The sequence below is a fragment of the Cupressus sempervirens genome, chromosome 9 (genome assembly GCF_028749045.1).
Source record: "Cupressus sempervirens isolate cs-2001-9-10 chromosome 9, ASM2874904v1, whole genome shotgun sequence".
Taxonomy (NCBI): Eukaryota; Viridiplantae; Streptophyta; class Pinopsida; order Cupressales; family Cupressaceae; genus Cupressus; species Cupressus sempervirens.
The window spans coordinates 511,834,595-511,857,404 of NC_143126.1; the positions used below are offsets into that span (position 1 = coordinate 511,834,595).

General features: G+C 37.3%; 1 protein-coding gene across 1 annotated transcript in view; it reads right to left on the reverse strand.

The window, feature by feature from the left end:
- LOC149539599 (Mitochondrial import inner membrane translocase subunit Tim17/Tim22/Tim23 family protein) overlaps positions 1–22,810 on the reverse strand; it is a 116,336-nt gene that overhangs the window by 57,344 nt on the left and 36,182 nt on the right. The window contains exon 3 of the mRNA XM_089800828.1: positions 14,572–14,651. Coding sequence (XP_089656954.1) covers positions 14,572–14,610 — 39 coding nt within the window. The 5' untranslated portion in view covers positions 14,611–14,651. The remainder of the gene's footprint in view (positions 1–14,571; positions 14,652–22,810) is intronic.

The window sequence follows — 22,810 nt, forward strand, 5'->3', positions numbered from 1 at the left end:
CATTTTGTCTCTTTGTTGGAGGCTCCTGATGTTCTTTACTTTTCTCAACCTCCAAACTTCTCTTCTTACTCTTAACTACTCTTTGTTGCTGGCTACTACCCCCCACCTTTCTGTCACACTGACTCCGCTAGACCTTCTTTCTCTGGTTTCATCTTTTCATAAGGCATACCTTTCAACTTTGTAATTGCATTAACTTCTCATTGTACCATGACTTAGTGTGTAGATCAACTGTCCTTGTAACTGCCTCTAAGGAAGAATCCTAATGATCATCCCAATCCACTAGACCCAATTCTATTCCATCCACTGTATCATAATCTTCTCTTAGCACATTTTCATCGTCTTCTAGCTGATCGGGAATATCAAGGCCTCTCCATCCAATTGCCCTCATCATGCCCACTGACAACCTTGAGAAAGCTAGCTTCCTCACATGGAAGTCATCCTGAGCATTGGCCCAAAAATCTTCTATAGTAGGAATATGTTTGAATGTGTTTTCGTGAGATGCCTTGATAAGACCATTAGGATCGAATCCCTATTTTGCTCTATACCATCCTAGATGATACCGTTCTAACTCCTCTGTAGCTACAAAGGCGACAGGATTGAGGCAAGTATCATTGCCTATTCCAAATGAGAAGGTAATCCCTATCTCACTTTTAAGTTTCATCATCTTGTCATAATGCTCAAGTTGCTTGGCCAACTCCATCAAAACTATTCCGTCGAGTGGGTACCTTGGAAGTCTCTTGGGACAAATTGTACTTCTTGCTACTCTGATACATGTGAATTGCGGATGAACCAACTCCCATATTTCTTAACTTTTTCTTCCGCTTTCGATGAGAACCTCCTAGCAGGTGTCCCTTGTAATATTCTGACTGTCTTCATAGCAAAGGCGTCATAAAACATCTTATGATCTTTGGTATTGTGCAAATGAAGTTGTGGATAGTACTCATGCACCAAGCATTGCCCTGGCCCATTGCCAATCACTCCTAAGGCCTTAAGTCCAGGATGTTCATATAGTCTCGCAATCAAATGGAAAAGATAGGACCCTGTGTAGAATTGCTTTTGAATTTGTATTGTCTTTAGTTGCAACTCTAAATTTTTAATTATAATTCTACCTCAATCAAACTTTCTCTTTCCATGTTCAATTTCATCAATAAAATAGTACATCCAATTCTCGAATTGCGTACCTTGAGCCATGCCCATGATTCGGCTGAGAAGCACAATAAGGTCGTCATACTCTGATTTGAAATCTGACTTGTGAGCTTTGACGACTTGGTAACTCCCTTCTTGCCTTCGTGTAACCAATCCTACTTTAGATGAATGAAGTAGGCATCTTGATTATCTTGAAAGAACTTGGCTATTTGATCCATCATTACCACTGTCATGCCATTATGTTGGGGAATATTGAATACTTCTTCGACCACTTGTCCGTTGATGTTAGCCAAGACTTCTCTTCCCTTCATCAAAAACGATTGACTTGGTCACAATATCATACCAATTCCAAACAAAGCAAGGTAGGACAGAAAACCGCCACATTTACAATTTCGTTCTTGCAAATCTTCTTCGCCATGGGGGATTGTCCTTCCTTCAATCTATCCTTCAACTGTACCATGTTCACTGTGTCGCTATTAGTGTCACTTATTCGCCTCATTTTCGAGAAGAAGGTGGTCTTAGGTATCATGTCTTACTTGTCTTTTTGGTACTCATTCCCTTTGGATTATTGCTTGTACTAACATCCACCATCCTAAACACTTATTTCTGCATCTTCACTTTGAATGATATGGACTACACTTATAAATCTCCCAACCTCTTTCTATCGATGAAATCTAACTTATTTCTGCCTCTACAAACCCTATCTCTACACTTATAATCGCCTCTCCAGCCTAGAATGGGACTACCACTTATTTTTGCCTCTTTGTTACCTTAGGATGGACTACACTTATATCTCCCAACTTCAATCCTAGGGTGGTCTAGCTAATTTCTACCTCTCCAAATGTCCTATCATGAAATCTACACTTATATCTCCTAACTTCAGCCTATCAATGGAGATGATGAAGTGGTGGATGAAAAGTACATGAAGAAGATAAGGGAAACGAACCAAGCAAGAACAAGGAATAAAATCCGCCTTTAAAACCAATCTTCACCTCTAAATATGAACGAAAATCTTACATTAAATCTGCCTTCTACCAACAATCGGGCCTCTTCAAATTCAGATCTAATCTTAGAAATTTCATTCCTCCTCTAAAATGCAATGCCTTAGCAAATGGATTACTTGCAAAAATCCACTCCTTTCACCAAATTTCAACCTCCTTGCCAAAATCACCCAACTAGAAGGAAAATCATTGCCCATGGGCAGAAAATTCTACTCCAAATCATAATTTTTTCCATCTAAATTTGCCCACACTTGCAAAAATCAAACCTCAAAGCACCTTGTCTCTCCACCAAACAAAATTGCCCCAACTGAAATTCGCTGCCCTAGGAGGAAAATCAGACCTTCAAAATTGTCCAATCTTGCGTAAATCAAATCTTCAACCACAAATTTTCCTTGGGGTAGAAATCACCCAGTCTCTAGGAAGAAATTCGCTGCCCAAAAATGGAAATGCTCAAGCCAAAATCACTACTAAAGGAGAAATTCACCCAACTAGAAGAAATCGCTCAACACCAAGCAAGAGGAGTGGAAATGGAATTAAGAAATAAGAGAGGGGAAGCCCCTTCTTATATCCTCCTGGTAACCTCCAGAGTGGGCCGACCTGCCTGGAGGGAAACAAATACTTAAGTTAAACCCCCCAAAATGGACCAATTTTAAATAAAACATGAAAATGACTAAGCCCCATAGCGAAATTGACCCCTTTTAATTGCCAGTTTGACCCAAAATTGCAAAATAGAATTAAGTCTAGGAGATGTCAAAATTTTCATTTAACAACATTTTGGCAATTAAAATATCATTAAAATCGAATCTAGCAAGCCAAAAATCAATTTTCAATTCCAAATTACCAATTTTCTTTAACATTTCTAAAATCCTCTACGCAAAATTTCAACCAAATTAATGAGATTATGCAATTTAATCCAATTTCAATTTTGCAATACAATTTAAATTCTTTAACAAAATAAAATCCTTTTCCTGGTGTCGGTAGAAACTGTAGTCGACAGGGTGTTGTCATCGGTAAAGATTTTGTAGCCGACGGGCCGATGGGTTCATGTCATCGGTAAAGATTTTGTAGCCAACGGGTAGATTAGTATTGTTATGTAGCCGACGGACCCCTTCGGAAAGGTTCGGCAAAAAGTATTTATACCCCATCTAGGTTCATTGTAAATGATCTCATCTTATCTGATCTTATCAACAGTTATGTAATTTGTTGGCATATGCGAATAAAGGAGTGCTGCTGTTTGTGTTCATTATCTCTGTGCATTTTTTAATTAACCTATGCGGTAAACATTTGGCATCGTTGCCCTATGAACTTGGAAGGAGGGAGGAATGAAGCTTAATGCCAAATCAGCTTAACAAGGATCGAAATAAGATAAAGGGGAAAGATGGCATACGTACTATCCAAGAAAATTTAATTTTGGCACAACAGGTTGAGCGCCGAAGGAGATTTTAAAAGATTGCCGACAGACACTAGAGCACGGAAGAATTGTTGGAGGAGACTCGACAGTGGGTGGAGTTGGTCGAAGAAGCAAGGGAGGAGTTTTTGAATTTGTATTCGCCGAGGGAAGAGAATCCAAACAAAAGAAAATTGACTCGCACGGCTCGAAGTGCCGAGGGAGCACGAGCGTGGAGTGAGCTCTTCGTCCGGGATACACTTTCGCAAGGGACAACTTCAGAAGATCCTTCTTCACCAAGGTTCGCAGCTGTTGAGACCGCCGATGTGGGGGAGCAGACCGCCGGTGTTGAAGAGCAAACCACCGGTGTGGGAGAGCAGATCGCCGGTGTGGGAGAACAGTCTACCGGTGTCGGAGAGTAGAGCACTGGTGTAGGAGTGCAGACCGCTGGTGTGGGAGAACAGTCTACCGGTGTGGAAGTGCAGACCGCCGATGTGGGAGAACAGTCCACCGATGTGGGATTGCAGATCGTCGGTGTGGGAGTGCAAAGCCACGTTGTGGGAGTGAACAGCACCAGTGTTGCAGGACCAAACAACGCCCGTGCACAAAATCCAGTAGTAATGGCAAGACCAAAAGAAAAGTTGCCGAAATTTGATGGTGATGGTACGGCCGATCCGATCCGACACTGTAAAACATGCGAAACGATTTGGAGGGCAAATGGCATAACAGATACAAACGAATGGGTCCGACAGTTTCCGGCAACCCTACGAGGTGTTGCAATTGATTGGTTCGCCAATGCAGATTCCCAGAACTTAACCACTTGGGACAACCTTAACGAGTTTACTGTCGAATTTCTACTATTGCGCGACGACAACGAAATTGTCACAGAGATATACAATACGAAGCAAGGGAAGAATGAAACTATCCACGTCTACGCCAAGAAATTAAAAGATTTGATAAGTAAAATGGAAAATAAGCCGGCAGACGGACTACAGAAAAGATGGTTCGTGGAAGGCCTATGCCAAAGTTGCAAAAGAAGATGAAAATTGTGCCGCCATCATCATACACAGAAGCATACAACAGAGCGATGAACTTAGAAAGCGAGCAGAGGACGAAAAAGAAGAAGAATAGTTCCTCCGACTCAGATGATGACGCATCCTCGAGAGAGGATAGCAGTGATGATGAAAATAGTAGCAAGAAGGTCTGCGCCCTACAAAAGGACATGATCCGTATGATGAAAGAATTTAAAAACATGCAAAAGGAGACAAAGGGAAGCGAGCTGTGGTGCACGGAATGTAAGACGGAAGGTTATACTAAAGGGTCCTGTCCAAAGAACTAGTTTTGTAATATTTGTTAGATTATGGGACATTCCACAAAAGAATGCCCCTTCAACATGAAAACCAGAGGACATCAACAAGTGCTCCTGACACAGGCAGCTTCCACGTCAAGAGGGAACAGAAATGCAAACATTGATGGTGCCACTTCGGGTGGGTACAGGAATAATAGCAGAGGGCAAAACAACAATAACAATGCGAACAATAACAATAACAATGGCAACTGAAGTTGAATTCAGTATGATGCAAACGGACGGCTGATCGTTCAATGCCGAGCATGTAATTTGTGGGGTCATTTTGCGCGGGATTGTACAACAACAAACACACCAAAATTATTATGCAGATGTGCGGACTCAACAACCATGAAGATGCCAAGTGCCCAAAATCCGGAGTAAATTTGATCACTATCAAAACAGACGAAGAGGAGGTTCTGGCAATTACACAGAGGCAAGCAAAGGTGTACCCGGACTCGGCAGAAGAAAAGAGGAAATTGGAGGAAACATGGGCAGAGATTGAAAAGGCATCGCAGGCGGAGACCTCGCAGCTAAAAGACACCACTGGCACCTCGGCAAGGAACGCTGCGGAACAAAACATCGTATGGCAAATTTTGCAAATGGAGGTACCGGTTAAGATAAATGATTTGCTTCTTTCAATGCCTCAGTTCCGATTCGCTCTCACAAATATTGTGCCAGTTCCTAAGGTACCAGGAGAACCAAGAAGAGGGAAGGAAATTGCTGCAGGCAGAGAAGATCCAATGTTGCTAGCCCTCACATCCGGACGGCATCCGGCGATCGTCAAGATGGGGATCCTCGAACATGTTCTCACAAACACAAAAGGCGACGGACGGTCCGACGTAAATGTCTTACCCGAGGACACCTGGAGGAAGCTAGGACAACTGACGCTGTGGCCACCTACATTCCAGTTGTTGACAACAGACCAACAGGGCATTAAACCTCTCAGCGTTCTGATGGCACAACCGGTGACGATTGGCACACAACCGTTCCTGCTTGACTTTGTTGTGATCCCGCTGAAGAGAAAAGGATACGATGCCATCCTAGGCCGCGGATGGCTTATTCAAGCCAAAGTTAGACACGACTGGAATAAGAACACCCTGTCACTTGAAAGTAAAGGTCGGCAATTTGTCGTCAATTTGCACACCCAAATGGTCTGGGAAGAAGCCCTGTCATCAGATTCCAAAGAAGAGGAGGATGAAGGCAGACAAAGTATGGAACCGGATCAAGAGGGAGTCCTGCGATTGGAAGGAGGCTCAACAGACGACAATCTGGACTCAGTCAATGGTCTCTTCCACTGGCAGATGGAGGACTACGAACTGTGATTGGAAGGAGGCTCAACAGACGACAATCTGGACTCAGTCAATGGTCTCTTCCGCTGGCAGATGGAGGACTACGAACTGTTCCAGAGCTGCAATGTACTGACAGTAGAGGAAGGCCACAACGGAGATGAGTTTCCAAGAGAATTCAGAGAAATGAAAGAGGGGGATGCGCCGCTGGATGAGACACCTGCCCATGCATTCACTGAGGGGGAGCCCATCAAATACAATGAAGCCACACTACAAACCATGAATTTGGGAGATGAGGCCGATGAGTCAACTTCGAAAAAAGTGGAGCTGCAGAATGAATCAGAGAAGGAGATCAAGGTTACTGTGAAAACAATGACAAAGCAAAAGCTCTCGGGGAAAATAGAGATCAATGAAATGGTTGAGAAAAAAATTGAGAATGAAGAAAGCGAGGGCAAGCGTAAGAAGGGTAAGAAAAGAAAGCAAGCGAACAAAGTAAAAGGAGAAGTGAAGAAAATCACAAAGGAAGAGGGATAAGTAAAGAAAATCACACAGGGAAAAGGACAGTTGAAGACAACGAAGGTTGACGAAAAAGTAGAGAAGAAACCAGAGGATGATCAAAGAGTGAGCAGAGTCTGCCCGAACAGGGGTCTCGCGGACTGTTCTACAAACACCTTTTTCGCTGGCTGTGTCTCCGCAGGAAGTCTTTTGTTCCCCACGGCTTGCCTTTATCTCCCACGGACTTTTGTTGTGCGGATGGCTTTCTATTCTCCGTGGATTGCATCTTGGTGTCCGCAGGCTCATCTTGTTCATTGGCAGCTTCACTTTTTCAACCACGGCGTAGTGCAGCTTTTTCCTGTCTTCCGCGGATTAAACTCCACAACTCCCTCTCCTTCCGCGGACTTGGTTCCTCCGTGGGTGACTATTTTTGGCTGCGGTTTAACTTTTTGTGATGGCGGCTTTAATTTTCGCAGACTAAGATCCTCTCTAGGGTGTCCTTTTAATTTCCACGGTCTATTTATAACGGTGGTTTTCAAACTTGTTCTCCGGCGCTCAACACTCTTTTCCACAAATGTTGTGGTGCGATTCTTTTGCAAGGTGCATTATGATTGCGAGTTGTCTTCATTCTCCCTCGATGGCATCTTCTTCCACCCCCGGTGGTGTTCCTTCTTCCGCAGTTTGCTTTATTTCTTGCACACTTACTTCTCTATCCACAGATGGCTCTCTAGTTCAGCAGGTGGCGTTATGTATCTTTTAACTCCCTCGTCGTCATGGAATGGCGAAGTGTGGAGGGAAAATTGAGTTGTATTTTTTTTTATTTGAAAAAAGAAAAAGAAAAATTGGAAAAAAAAAGGAAAATTTTAAAAAAAAATATTGTAAAAAAAAACATTAAAAATTTGAAAAAAAGGGAGAAAATGTGCCCACGGATTGCTGCTCCGCGGGCAGGTTGTCCCATGGACACCTGTCCCATGGGGAGCTTTCCGCGGGTGGTCCCGCAGTTATCCGTGGGTGTTATCCCCGCAGGTGTTTCATGTTCTCCCGCGTACAGAGTTTTTTTCCTCCGCGAGTGCTTCTTCCTTGGCCACGGTTTCATCTTCGGCGGAGACCTTTCATTCTTCCACGCCCGGGCCTTCTTCTTCCACGGATAGTTTGTTCCCACGGATGTCTTCTGTCTTGCGTGCAACAGTTATCTCCACAGGATAGCAATGGTGTGTTATATATTCATGGGTTATGCACGGCTCTATCTTCTCCCTTCCAGATCCGTTGGTGCTCAGAGGAAATGACGCTTGGCCTGGCTGGCCCTTGATGTAATTCTTGGTTAAGACTTTTCCATTCATTTAGCCGTGGTGAGGAAACCTCTTTCAACGGATTGACATTGGCACCAGAAGAAGCTCTTGCAGGATTTTATGAGCTAATGCATGCACCACTGTTGCGATTGCACGCCGAAGTTTGGAGGCACAGCAACGGACGAGCAGAGGGAGGAGCAAAAACAAACAAACAAACAAACAAAAAAACGACGAAAGATTCAAATTGTTCGGAATGAGTAACGGATGATGCCAAAGGGAAGGGATAACATCAATGCTTGCCAGAAAGAGTGTGGGATCAGAAGAAATTGCAAAAATAGTGTGTTTCATACATTTTTGTGTGGGTTTCAGAGTGCTAATTTGGTCTTGGCGGCGAGGGGCGTTGCCCCCGACGCCGCCCTGTATTGCGGCAGGGAGTGCACCTGGGGCACTACCCCAGGACCCCGCGGGGGCGCTGCCACTCAACCCCGCTGGGGGTGTTGCCCCCTAGACCCCCGGTCGTTGTGGTTATCAGTCGTGAGAAATGTGACCAGTTGATGAGACCTGGCATGGGTTGGAGACCAATTTGTTCCAAGTACGAGACGAATGTGGAAGTGATCAATCTTGTGTTGTTAGTCAGTTAATGTATTTTGTGTGTGTTAATTTGTCTCGAGTATCTTGTAATTGTCGTCCGAAGACGACTTTTCTTTTGGGGGGGATGATGTCGGTAGAAACTGTAGCCGACAGGGTGTTGTCGTCGATAAAGATTTTGTAGCCAACGGGCCGACGGGTTCATGTCGTTGGTAAAGATTTTGTAGCTGACGGGTAGATTAGTATTGTTATGTAGCCAACGGACCCCTTCGGAAAGGTTCAACGAAAAGTATTTATAACCCATCTGGGTTCATTGTAAATGATCTTATCTTATCTGATCTTATCAACAGTTATGTAATCTGTTGGCATATGCGAATAAAGGAGTGCTCCTGTTCGTGTTCATTATCTGTGTGCATTTCTTAATTAACCTATGTGGTAAACACCTAGCAATCGAAATTCAAACTCTAAATTCACTTTCACTATCACAAATTTCTTTTCACCGAAAAATTTCAAAATTTTTCAAAACAACTAAATCTAAAATTCATTTTGAAAATGTTCAAAATTGTTCAATTAAACCAAATTTTCAAAATCTGTCAAAGTCCAAAATTTGCAATTTTATCCTACCATGTATTGTTTTAACCTTAAAAAAAATGTTGTTGTTGAAATCAGCTAGGCCTAAGGACGAAATTACATGTTTAGGAAAATCTAGCTTCCCACCATGTGAAACAAACCAAATCCCTTCCTGGGTCAAAGGCATCCAAGGTGTAAAATCACTAATTCAAAAGCCTCTAGACAACTCCAAATTTTGCTAAGGCAACCGAAAAATTTCCAACACCCACAAAAATTGCCAAGGCTTGCCCAAAAAAGGGGGTCCCCAAAAATGTTGGGGCGATGGTGTGAAAATCTCACAACAAGACTCTTTATACCAATGGATAGGGCACTGATCATCTATTCAGATGCATATTGAAGAAATCATGTGGTTGCATAAAGCACAAACGTAAATCAAATCAACTTTTACTTTTCTGTAATGAAGAAACAATTGTTGGTCAGTACTTACTTGCAATAATTCACTGTGTGTTATAGTTAGCTGTTGTAATCAAGAACCATTTGCAAATCTAAGAATAATTGTGACCATTTTTTCTGTAGGGGATAGATTTGAAGAGAAGAATATCAATAAAGTGTAGTGTGAAGAAAATATCAAGTGTCCAATCATTTTATCCCTATGGTGCACCCACCTAGGCCTTGCAAAGCCTGAAGTGTAGAAAATCCATGAGATTTTGTTAATGTTGGTCCAAATCTAAAGAAGTTTCAGTTGAATATAGGAAGTAGCTAGTCCTTAGACTGTCTCTATCTTTTGAATCTTGGTATTAGGTATTTTGTTGCCTGGTAGTTTTAAAACACCAACAGTATAAACATATGTTGCTTGATCATTGATCAATGCCAAATGTCAAAGATAAAAATTAAATACTTGCTCATTAATCTATGTTCACAATTCTAAAGAAAATCATACATTGAATTATAGAATTGCGATAAAATTCAAAACATAGACTAGTTCATCTAATAATAAAGTTTGAAACATAATAATAATAGTGACAAGTGTTTAATAGTTTACTTTATTTTTTAAAGTGTGTTCCTTTATAATTGATACTTTTTTCACAGGTTTAGAAAATTAATAGAATTCTTTAATAGGAATTAACAAATAAAAGTGCCCCAAATCTGTTATCTTTTAGTTTTTACTAAATTTCTTATGTTAGTTGTTTCATTTACCTTTGATCTATTTTCACAGGTTTAAAAAATTGTGTTGTGCAGGTGCTGAAATGTATTCCCAAGTTTTGTGGAACATAGCATTCAGCAATTTAAAAATTAAAAAGATTATCTTCTCTCGTCCGATCTTTGCTTGTATCAACATGCATGAAGACTTAATATTATAAAATTTAGCTTGTAGAAGTGCAATTATTTTTTCTAACTGTCATCTATCAGAGGGGATGATTTTTCTTTTTGTTTTATGCATGGCACCCTACTTTCTAAGTTTCTTGTGAGAAAGGTATGTTTAAGAGTAGACCCCTTTTTATTCCTACAAGATTTCTTATTTTAATTTATCAATCTGTTTTCTTTGATTCTTTCAATTTGACTGTAGTTATTTTCTTCCTTAAATTAAGTTAGAATTAATCTATTTATCTCATTAAGAAAATTCAAGGTGTACAACTTTGTTTTGGACAGCTGATCCAAAGACTCGTTGTACTGGGCAAGCATGGCTTGCTACTTTTTCATTCAATTGTAAACATGGGGGGACCTCTGAATTCACATTTTAAAGGAATTTTGAAGAGACACTCCAAGTTTTTCTTGCAAGCTGATCTAAATATTTTGGATGGAATTTAATTTTTGCAGTGTTGTCAACTGAGAGAGCAAAGGAGAAATAAAATGCATTTGATGTATTCTAATAGGCTCCTTTTAGGGTTAGAAGAAAATTTTAAAAATGTTGATTTATGTGTTTTTTAAGTTGTTTTAATTAGAAACAATAGTCTACCAAGATAACTGAAGGTTGGGGAGGGGGGGTTGAATCAGTTATCCAATAATTAAAACATTTATCAACCTAATATAATCTTAACCATTCAACCAAAGTAAATAGCAACCATAACAAAATGTACATACACAATTACACCAAATGTGTTAACTAGGGAAACCCTTGATCAGAGGGAAAACCCCGGTGGGAATGATGCCCACAAGATGATGTACTAATATAAATATTCCTTGTTAGAAGATGGACCCTATTAGGAGTCTATTACAACATTTAGTACATATGAGTTCTTGTTAGGAGACTTTGAATCTCTATTAGGAGATTCCAACCCTGTTAGGAGTTCTGCCAACCCTATTAGGAGTTGTGGAAGACAGAAGGACCCATTGTACAAATAGCTTCTGGGGCAAGACCACTAAACTCACTGTCCAACTGATCTCTCAACTATTCATTGCAGAATAATTGTCTGTCTTGTACTTTAACTTCTTTCCTCTGTCCTGTCAACCGGACCAATCACTGTCAGACCTTGTAGACTAGGTCACGAACCTCAGATCCAAATATCAAACTTCGGATCACACAATAAAACCTCAACAACAAAGTTTCCTTCACCTTCGCTCTGCTCTACTTATCTTCGCATTCCACTCTTCGTGCTTCTTGCAATCATTAATCCATTCTATGCTTGACAAAGGAAAATGTCCTTCCTTTATACCGAATCCATAAAACAATTCCCTGAGTTGGTGATTACACCTTCTCAATTAATTATTATAGGACCTCATTCAGAACACTTTACACTTAGTGATAACATTAATTCTTCACCTTGTAACTTGAATAACTTTCCGTACATGTAATATTATGACAAGCGAGCTTACCTACGTCATCTCCAGAACGTTTTCTTCACATATTTAACTTCGACTTCTCAGAATAACAACTCTGCTAAGAGATATAACAAATTTACCAGAACATGCTTCTGTAAACTCTATATCAAAACAATCTTCACCAAAACTTGCATAGCTTCTTCCAGAATTAATATCTTATGCTTCCCAAGTTAGTTGCATATACTAGATACTTAGTAGTATCTCCCTTTAACCTCGCTTAGTGAAAATGCTCAACTATCTATCTGTACCAACTTGATCTTTCCACTGTTCTTCAGTCGGATACCACAGAAAATTGCTATGTTGACATCAATGACAAACACAATCATGAATGTAACATATCATCATGATAATGATCTAATCATGTTTCTACAATACTCCCCCATAGAAGTATAATCAGCATTCATGCTTCCAACAGTTTTTTTGTGTTTTTAAAAAAAAATTTGGCCCCATGGGTTGTGGGTCCACGTGGGGTCCACCTGGGTCCACGTAGGATCTGCAACACGGACTGTGGGACCGCCTGGGTTCACAGGTCAAAGGATCCGCATGGACCTTGCCCAAATCAGCCACAGACCCAACCCAAATCTAGACCTGCGACAAACCCAAACCTAGCTAGTAAGGTCTGAATGTGGTATCTCAGCAAAAGAAAGCAGTTAGACAATGATTATTATAGGATGATATTAAATATTATAATGTTTCTTTCATGATTATTTTAGTTAGTTTCTAGTTTATTAAGTAGTTTCTATTTTCGTCTTTAGTTCATGATTGTTTCTTTCAAAAAAATTGTCTTTGTAAATCTATATAAAGAGCTTTCATCTCCTTTGTTTAATACAACTACAACAACATCGATTTACCATAACAAGGATGTGGGAACAATTGCGGTGGATGTGGCCACTGCTGATGACAATATAGACAACATGGTGATGAATATAATCATAGTGGATGTGTGATAAGTAAGATGGAGAAACCATCTACAATTATCGAGGACTCAGCTTACCCTTCAAGTGCTGATCTGTATTTTCTGCAGTGATTACTCATAAACTTTTGTTGTCATGTGCCTTTTCTTGGTAGTAGCTGAGATAATACAAAAAAAAAACGGCTATGTAAGAAGTTTTTAAAATATTTTTTCTCCTGATTCATGACTAATTTTACGTTTTATTGTTTTAACTCTTAAGCAAGGGCCCCTAATAAAATCCTCTTACCAATCTAAAAAATAAAAACAATCAATCCTTGTCCTTAAAGATTTGGATTTAGAAGAAGCCACTCTGATTCAAAGCTAGACAATGTAGACCATAGATGGAAAACTCGCAGATTACTCGGCGAGTTTTAAACACTCGCCAAGTATTTAAGCTGGGCGAGTAAATCCCAGAAAAACTCGCAGGAATAAAAACTCGGCTGTTGGGAAAAAACTCGCCGATTACTCGGCGAGTTTTTACTAAAAACTCGGCGATTTTTTTTTAAAAACTCGGCTGCATTGTTTGATGCCAAGAACTATTTACTATTTTGCTTCTTGCCATGAGCATTCCGCATGAGAATGCAATTTTGTACGCATCGTGCATTTATATATATCTAAACTCTGCTTGTTTCTTTTGTATTCTCTTTATTTAACTTATTCGATGCATCTTCTCATTAAATTTTGCAAAATAAATGTATTTTTAATTAAATTTCAACGATTTTTTTAAGTTCCCGAGTTTTTTTTAAAAATCGCCGAGTTTTTCCCGATTAAACTTTTGGGGGGCTTGGCGAGTTTTTTCTTTTGGCGAGTTTTCCAACTATGATGTAGACATAAAAGTGTGCTTAAGATGGTCAATAATCTTCCACTCTGTGCATGTTCAAAAAAATCAAAACATGTCCAAATTCACTCTCATTCTTACAGTTCTAATTGAAAGAGATGAAGTTGAGTTACAATATTGTGGAACTCAAGAAAACAACTAACATCTTGACAAAACTTTTTTCATCTAATAAAAGCCAACGTGTTTGGCGATTAGCTTAGTGTAGCCCCTTAGATAACCCTCAAAGGAAGGTACTCATTTTCATATATAGATTTGACTAAACAGTTGACACTTAGTAGCTAATTTGCAATTATAAGTTACAAGTTAATGCACTGACAAAGGAGAATATTATAAATTTAGAAACATGCCAAAAGGACAAAATTAGAAAGATGAAAGCAATAAATGAATTGTGTACTTATTTTAAATGAGCACGTTAACAACCAAACCTTCAGTAAGATTATGAATCAATATTGAATTCAAGCAAGATTCAAATAATATAGACCCGACGTATAGCAAGCTTTTGATTTGTAATTAGAGATTGAATAGTTCATAGATCTGGGCAGTTATTACGATTTAGGGTCAATATTAATAGAAAGAATTCGTGTGAGTTAGGATCAATAAGTTCCTCTAGTAAGTTACACATTCAAGTTAAAGAAAACACTACAAGAGAGAAAAAAATACAACTTGATTCCTCTTAAGTTTGGATGCTGGCAGTGGTTATCAACTGTGCATAAATTGAAAATCACATTAAAACTAAAAAGTAACCACTTAACTTCAATTGTAAACCTGGTATTTTGAGATCTCTTTCTTGTTTTCGTATTCAAAAACCCTAAATTACACATTAGAATGGGAAAATAAAATAAAATTTGTACCTTATGAGCAGTATCCCCAGAATCATCTGTTACTGCCATACTTGATTATCACCTTTGTCAAAAACAAACTACTCTGGAAACTGTGCAAAGTAAATACATAATATAAGAAAGTTGCTTTGGCAAAGTAAAAGTTAACAAGATAAATTTATAAGCATAAGTATTCTATGTAACTGCACATATCACACACCTCAAAAGTTTGCCTCAATCAAGAAGTTGCCATAACTAAACAGAAGTAACTTATTTCCATAAATAAATGACAAGAAGAAACTCAACTTGTTGCATTCCTATGTGTCAATACATTAGCATCCTGCAATCTCTGACCAAAAAGGTCTTGCCTGCAGTAAGATTGTCAATTACTGACAACATTAATGCCCATTTCCTATTGGGCTGCCTTTCTTGACTTTGGGGGTCAGCCTTTCTTGACCCTGCTATACCATATCAAATATACGGTTGTATGTATTTACTTTTCTAGTTGATAGTAGCTGCTCTTTGATATTGTATTTGGATTGTTGGTGCACATGGTTGAATTCCATAATGTCACCTACCATTTAATTTTCTACATAATAGATGCCTTGCCTCTCATTTCAAAAAGGCAATTTGATACTGTTGTAATCTGTGTTTTGTGATCAGCAGATCATCTTTTGTTTAATTCAATTGTCTTCATCTGGTACCAGAGCCAGATTTATCTCTAAAGAATTTGGAAACCGAAACACAAAGGAATTTTTTAGAGTATAAATCAGAAGAGTCTGCATGCGTGTTTGCATCTACAAGAAGACTTGCTTGAGGAAGATTACAGCTGAAGCTGTGAAATTTAATTGTTGTGTGTGCACAAGCAATCATGTTGGAAGGATCACTCACGTACAAAAAGAAGAGAGCATTAATTTTAAGCCATCTATGAAGAAAAGTAACCGCCATCGATATTGGATCTGAGCAAAAGAGTTTTACAGCTACTGTAGCGCTAAAGGAAATTCCTGTGGTTGGGGAATAAATTTGCATATGATTTATTTTTTTGCATTTTGCTTTCCACAGGCAGCATTTATTTTAAGTTCTAAAAATTTGACTGTTTACATTCAAAGTGAAGTAAAAGTTAATATTCTTGAAACTTTATTTAAGCTTTGGTTAAAAGGCTTTAGAGTTTTTATGTGGGAACATTAGTTGTAAATGATAATTTGGAATATTTTTACAAAGTGTTCTTTTTGTAAATTTGAAAAATAAATATTTTGTAGTTAAGTGTATTGTCAGTGGTAACCAACACTTATTTCTCTCAACAAAACAATAATAAAAGAAATTATTGAGTTTGAGTCCTAATTGAAGAGACAAGGAGAGTATTCATTTGTAGAGATCTCTTTTAAACTGTGTTGAGCATTTTGGTCACTGACCATATTTTATGGCAAATATCAAATATGGCAAGCAATGTCATGTCTGATGTGTTAATTCCCGTCTTTGAAGGAGATAATTTTACACACTAGTGTACTAGAATGCAAACTCTACTCAAATCTAAAGATTTGTGGCAGATGTAAAGTTTCTGCAAATTCTGATAGGTCAATACAGATATAGTACTTTTAACATTGCTGAAGATGATCTTTGTTTATACCAGACCTCTATAAAGTGTTTTTGCAATGATGTATAGTTCTGCAATAAATATTTACTTCTTCTATAAATTGAATGAGGCAGTAAGATGCTAAAGGAGCAGACTGTATTTGTGATTGTGTGTCCTTTATCCACATTTACACCCCATATAAGTATAAGACCCAAGGGGCATGTTCTTAGAAAGGACATGTCCCTCTCCAGGTCGGCCCTACAAATGCTTCCATGGAAATCGACATCTCTAGTTGGATAACAATTAGTTAGTGATTAAACTAACCAATTTATGCAATCTGATTTTAATCAAAGTGCCCCAAGGAGATGTCGATTGTAGTATCCTCCCCTATTTTTCCCAAATAAAGAAACTTGCAAGCTACTTTATGATATCAATTAATTTGCTTAATAACTCAACATAGCATTTTTGTCAAACACTTTGCACACATACTACAATATATAGGAAAATCTGAAACTTCTTATTTGCTAATTAAATATTGATTTTTGCCATGTAAATGTGCTCAAACAATTGTTTAACATGCTGTGACAAATATCAGTCTCGTATTCAACAACTACAATGCAAAAGTATAAAAATTTGACAGAAGAAACCTGGAGTTAGTTGCTGTAGTATTTTTGCAAATGTAGTTGGCAGCCTTCCAAACCCCCAAATCAGCAAGAATAAACAATAAACTTATTGCAAATACTGTTCACGTACTGTAGCAAATTCACTATTCATGCGCACTGTAGCAACCACTATTCACGCGCACTGTAGCAAAACACTATTCATCTGCATTGTAGCAAAACACTAAATGAAACCCAGTGTGTTCGGACACACCGTTAATCCTCCTGACTGTGTCTTTCAACAGTGAAGAGAATGCTAGCAAAGAGGGATTCCGTCCTCCAAGCCCGATAATCAGATATCCAGCAACATAACATTAATCTTCATCCAAGCATACTAAAAAGGAGCTCTTCCATTTCTTTTATAGTGTTCTCACAAGAGCTCAATCCTTAGTTTTCTCAATGTGGGATAAAACATAACTCCCTTTATGTAACTTATGTCTCCAATGTGTTATAAAATAAAGGGGACTCTTTTAATTTAAATATTTCCCACAAACTATAGTCTATGCATTAATAAAGTTAAATATTTAAATTTAACTTTATAAAATAGCTTTATCAATGCATAACAAATCTTATCAATGATAAACTATCTAGGCCAAATGGCCTCTAAGTCCCTTTAATGTCCTAGTTAGCCTACAGGACCGTGGGGAAATAAGCTAACGACAACATCATGCTATGAATGCTAAAAAGGGGACATTACATCGATCACAGTGAAGGCAGCACCAAGCCTCTTCATTCAGCGATTTCATGCTTTTATAGGATCTGTATGATTGGCAAATTTAGACCAGTATGATGATAGAGTTACTTCAATAACACTCCCTCTTAACTTGACAATCATACTGAGAGATAACATATCTGGCACCATCAATTAAGATGAATAAACATAGATTGATACTCAATATGTATCTAAATCTTCTAACCATGTGGTATCATTGAACACATAATATTATGTCATATTACTATACCTACAATATGACTTATCACTTATACTTGTGATAACAGTATTGCATGGAATGCAATATACAAGATAAAACGCAGAGAGTGATTAAATTCTCCCTTTATCCAAGTTATGACTCATAGGTACTGACAGACATATATCACAAAATGATCCTAAATTAAGATTTGTCAATAAACAAGATAAATTATGGAGAATAATTAAATTCTTCCTTTATCCAAGTTATGATTCATAGGCATAGAAATCTCTATATCACAAGGTGATCTTGAACTCATCCAGATCTGACAGTACTTCTCTATTGTTCAGTACATTATCTCAGAAATTGTCATCTCTCATAATGTCTTTTATACAAGTGTTCATTATCTCAGAGATCATCACCTCTTAGAGAATGAATACAAATGATGAAGCCCATAACAGTCAATAGCCTAACAATAATAATTTTAACACAAAGTTATTTCATTAATAATTAAAGAATACAAATGTATTATAATTCAACCATACCAAGTCTTTTTCTGAAGTGATCTATCTTCACTCGAGAGAGAGGTTTGGTAAGAATATATGTATGATCGGCAAATTCAGACAAGTATGATGATAGAGTTACTTCATTAACACTCCCTCTTAACTTGATAATCATACTGAGAGATAACATATCTAGCACCATCTGATGAATAAACATAGATTGATACTCTATATCTATCTGAATCTTCTAAGCATGTGGTATCATTGAACACATAATACTATATCATATTACTATACCTACAATATGACTTATCACTTATACTTGTGATAACAGTATTGCATGGAATGCAATATACAGGATAAAGCCTGAAGAGTGATTAAATTATCCCTTTATCCAAGTTGTTACTCATAGGTACTGACAAACCTATATCACAATATGATCCTGAGTAAATATCTGCCAATACACAGGATAAATTCCAGCGAATAATTAAATTCTTCCTTTATCCAAGTTGTGATTCATAGGCATAGAAATCTCTATATCACAATGTGATCTTGAACTCATCCAAATCTGACAGTAGTTCTCTATTGTTCAGTACATTATCTCAGAGATCGTCATCTTTCATAATGTTTTTTATACAAGTGTTCATTATCTCAGAGATCGTCACCTCTTAGATAATGAATACAAATGGTGAAGCCCATAACAGTCAATAGCCTGACAATAATAATTTTGACACAAAATTATTTTATTAATAATTAAGGAATATAAATGTATAATAATTTAACCATACCAAGTCTTTTTCTGAAGTGATCTATCTTCAATCAAGAGATAGGTTTGGTAAGAATATATATGTATGATTAGTAGATTCAGACCAGTATGATGACAGAGTTACTTCATTAACACTCTCTCTTAACTTGATAATCATACTGAGAGATAACCTATCTAGCACCATCAATTAAGATGAATAAACATAGATTGATACTCTATATCTATCTAAATCTTCTAAACATGTGGTATCATTGAACACGTAATACTATGACATATTACTATACCTGCGATATGACTTATCAATTATACTTGTGATAACAGTATTGCATGGAATGCAATATATAAGATAAAGCCCAGAGAGTGATTAAATTCTCCCTTTATCCAAATTGTTACTCATAGGTACTGACAGACCTATATCACAATATGATCCTTAGTAAATATCTGCCAGTACAGAGAATAAATTCTGGAGAATAATTAAATTCTTCCTTTATCCAAGTTGTGATTCTTAAGCATAGAAATCTCTATATCACAATGTGATCTTGATTCATCCAGATCTGACAATAGTTCTCTACTGTTCAATACATAATCTCAAAGATCATCATCTCTCATAATGTCTTTTATACAAGTGTTCATTATCTTAGAGATCGTCACCTCTTAGATACTGAATACAAATGGTGAAACCCATAACAATCAATACCCTGACAATAATAATTTTAACACAAAATTATTTCATTAATAATTAAAGAATACAAATGTATTACAATTCAACAATACCAAAAAAATTTTTGAAGTGATCTATCTTCACTTGAGAGAGGTTTGGTAAGAATATTTGTTGTCTAATTTGTAGTGCAAATGTATTCTAACTTGACAATTTTCCTGTCTACCATATCTCTTACATAATGGTAAGGAATTTCAATATGTTTGGACCTATCATGAAAAAATGGATTCACAGAAAGCTTGATGAAACATTATTACAGTAAATAATAGTGGGATTATGGGTTGACCAAATAATCCCACAAGTAACTTTCTAAGCCAAATTGCTTCCTGAGAGGCCATTGTTGTTGCAATGTATTCAGCTTCTATGGAACTCTGTGCTATTGGTGTTTGCTTTTTGCATATCCATGATATCGTCGCTGAGCCTAAACTGAAACAGCATCCTAAAGTGCTTTTCCTATCAGTAACACTCCCAGCCCAATCTGAGTCTGTGAACCCATATAAATCCAAGTCAACTTTCTCATACTTGAGTCCAAGGTTAAGAGTGCCTTGTAAGTATCTCATAATGTGTTTGATTGCAACTAGGTGAATCTCCTTTGGCTCACACATAAACTGACTTAAGGCATTAACAACATAGCAAATATCAGGTCTTGTATTTACCAAGTACATAAGAAACCCAATCATCTATCTGCAACGAGTAGACTGTATTAAAGGTGATTCTGTTGCTACTTCCTTAAGTTTGTGTAGATTAGTCTCCATTGGAGAACATATAGGTCTGCAGCTCCACATTCCAAATCTCTTCAAGATGTCTAATGTATACTTTCCTTGATTAAGTATGATGCTATCAGAGTTTTTCCATACTTCCAATCCTAGGAAGTAATGAAAGAGTCCTAAATCTTTCATATCAAATTCTTTGATTAGATCTTTCTTGCATTGCTCTATAAGATGATCATCATCTGTTATTAGTAAATCATCAACATATAGTATCAAAATTATCATATCATATTTATTCCTTTTATAATAGAGATTTGGATCAGCTTCATTCTTAGAGAATCCTAAACTGGTGAGATATGTAACGATTCTTTCATACCATGCCCTGGAAGCCTATTGAAGCCCATAAAGAGCTTTCTTGAGTCTGCAAACAAAGATTTTAGGATTATGAGTTTCAAATCCTTCAGGTTGTTCCAAATATACCTCTTCTATAATCTTTCCATTTAGAAATGTTGTTTTCATACCCATCTAATGTACTTTCCATCCCTTCAATGCTGCAATAGCTAGGACTGCTCTTACAGAGGTGTATCTAGCAACTGGAGCAAAGGTTTCTTCATAATCAATTCCCTCCTTCTGAGAGAATCCTCTAGCTACGAATCTAGCTTTATATTTTTCAATGCTACCATCAACAACATGCTTGATTTTAAATATCCACTTAGACGAAACAACAAATTTTCCTTCAAGCCTTGGAACAACTTCCCAAACATCATTCATAATAATGGATTGGTATTCATAGCATCCTTCCAAGTTGTATGTTTAATAGCATATGAAACATTTGTTGGTTCTAATTTAGATAAATCACTCGTGTTTGTAGCATAACTAGAAAATCTTTTGGGTCTTTTGCTTTCTCTAAAGGTTCCAGATGATGCAACGAAGTCTTGTGCTTCCTCTATAGTCTTAATAGCCCATAGTGGTCTTTTCTTAGGATTTTGAGTTTCCTCAAGATTAAGATTTTGAATTTCACCTTCAATTTCTTCAATGTTCTTCCTCTGAAACTTGGATTCATGATTTTCTTTAGAACTGAGTATATGTGTAGGATATTTAGAACTTAGAGCTCTTTTGAATGCTAAATCTTCTTCAAATATTACATCCCTACTAAGTTATGTTTTTCTAACCAAGTATGAAAACTCTATATGCTTTAGATGTTTCACTATAACCGACAAAAATAGCTTTCCTCTCGGAGGGTTCTAACTTAGTTCTCTTTTCCTTTGGAACATGTATGTATACTGGGCACCCAAATATCCTAAGATGACTTATATTTGGTTTAACCTTAGAAAAGACTTCTTTAGGAGTTTTATCTCTAAGGTGGGAGTGAGGACTTCTGTTCTAAATATAGATAGTAGTACATGAGGCTTCTGGCCAAGATAATATTCTAAATTTTGATCAAATATCATAGCTCTTTTTGCTTCTATAAGTGTTCTATTCTTCCTTTTTGCTACCCAATTTTGTTGTGGGTTATAAGGAACAATATACTCCCTCTTAATTCCTACTTTACAAAAATCTTTAAACAAATCTTAAGTATATTCCCCTCCATTATCAGTCCTAAGAGTTTTAATTTTGTGTTTTGATAGATTTTCAGTTAAAGATTTGAATTCTTTAAATCTCTTAAGGATTTCTTCTTTCTTTACATTTTAAGAAGTAAATCCATGTTTTCCTAGAGAAATCATTTATAAAAAGTATATAGTATCAGAATCCTTCAAGAGAAAGAACAGACATAGGTCCACATAAATCTGAGTGGACTAATCCTAAAACATTGTTACTTTTTCTAGTGCTATCTTGAAATGAACATTTGGTATTCTTACCTAGAGTACATCCTTTGCATATGCTTGAATGATCTTTATTCGACTTAGGTAAACTAGTAACCATCTTCTCCATAGTCGATAAGGCTTTAAAGTTTAGATGTCCTAACCTTCTATGCCACATTTCATTTATATCAGGAGCTTCACGAATTAAGGCTTGAATAGGTTCTATATTTAATTCATACAAGTATCCCTTTCTTTGACCAATCAACTTTGATTTCTTAAATGAAGAGTTCTTAGACCAGGTCATTACTTTACCATCCATGAATGCAACATTATGTCCATCATCTTCAAGTATTGTAACAGAGATTATATTCCTCTTGATTCTTAGTACATAGAGTACTCTTTTGAGATGGAGAGTAATACTCGACTTCAGTTTCAAGGTGCAGTTCCCAATTCCTTTGACAGAATGAGTGGAATTATCTCCTGCGAAAACTTCATCATTAACTTCTTCTAATATTGAGTCTAGTACTTCGTATCCTGTAATGTGTCAAGATGATCCACTATCAATTACCCATGCTTTGCTTGATACTTCATTTGATAGTGCTAAATAGAATACATGTTTCTCAGGATCATAGT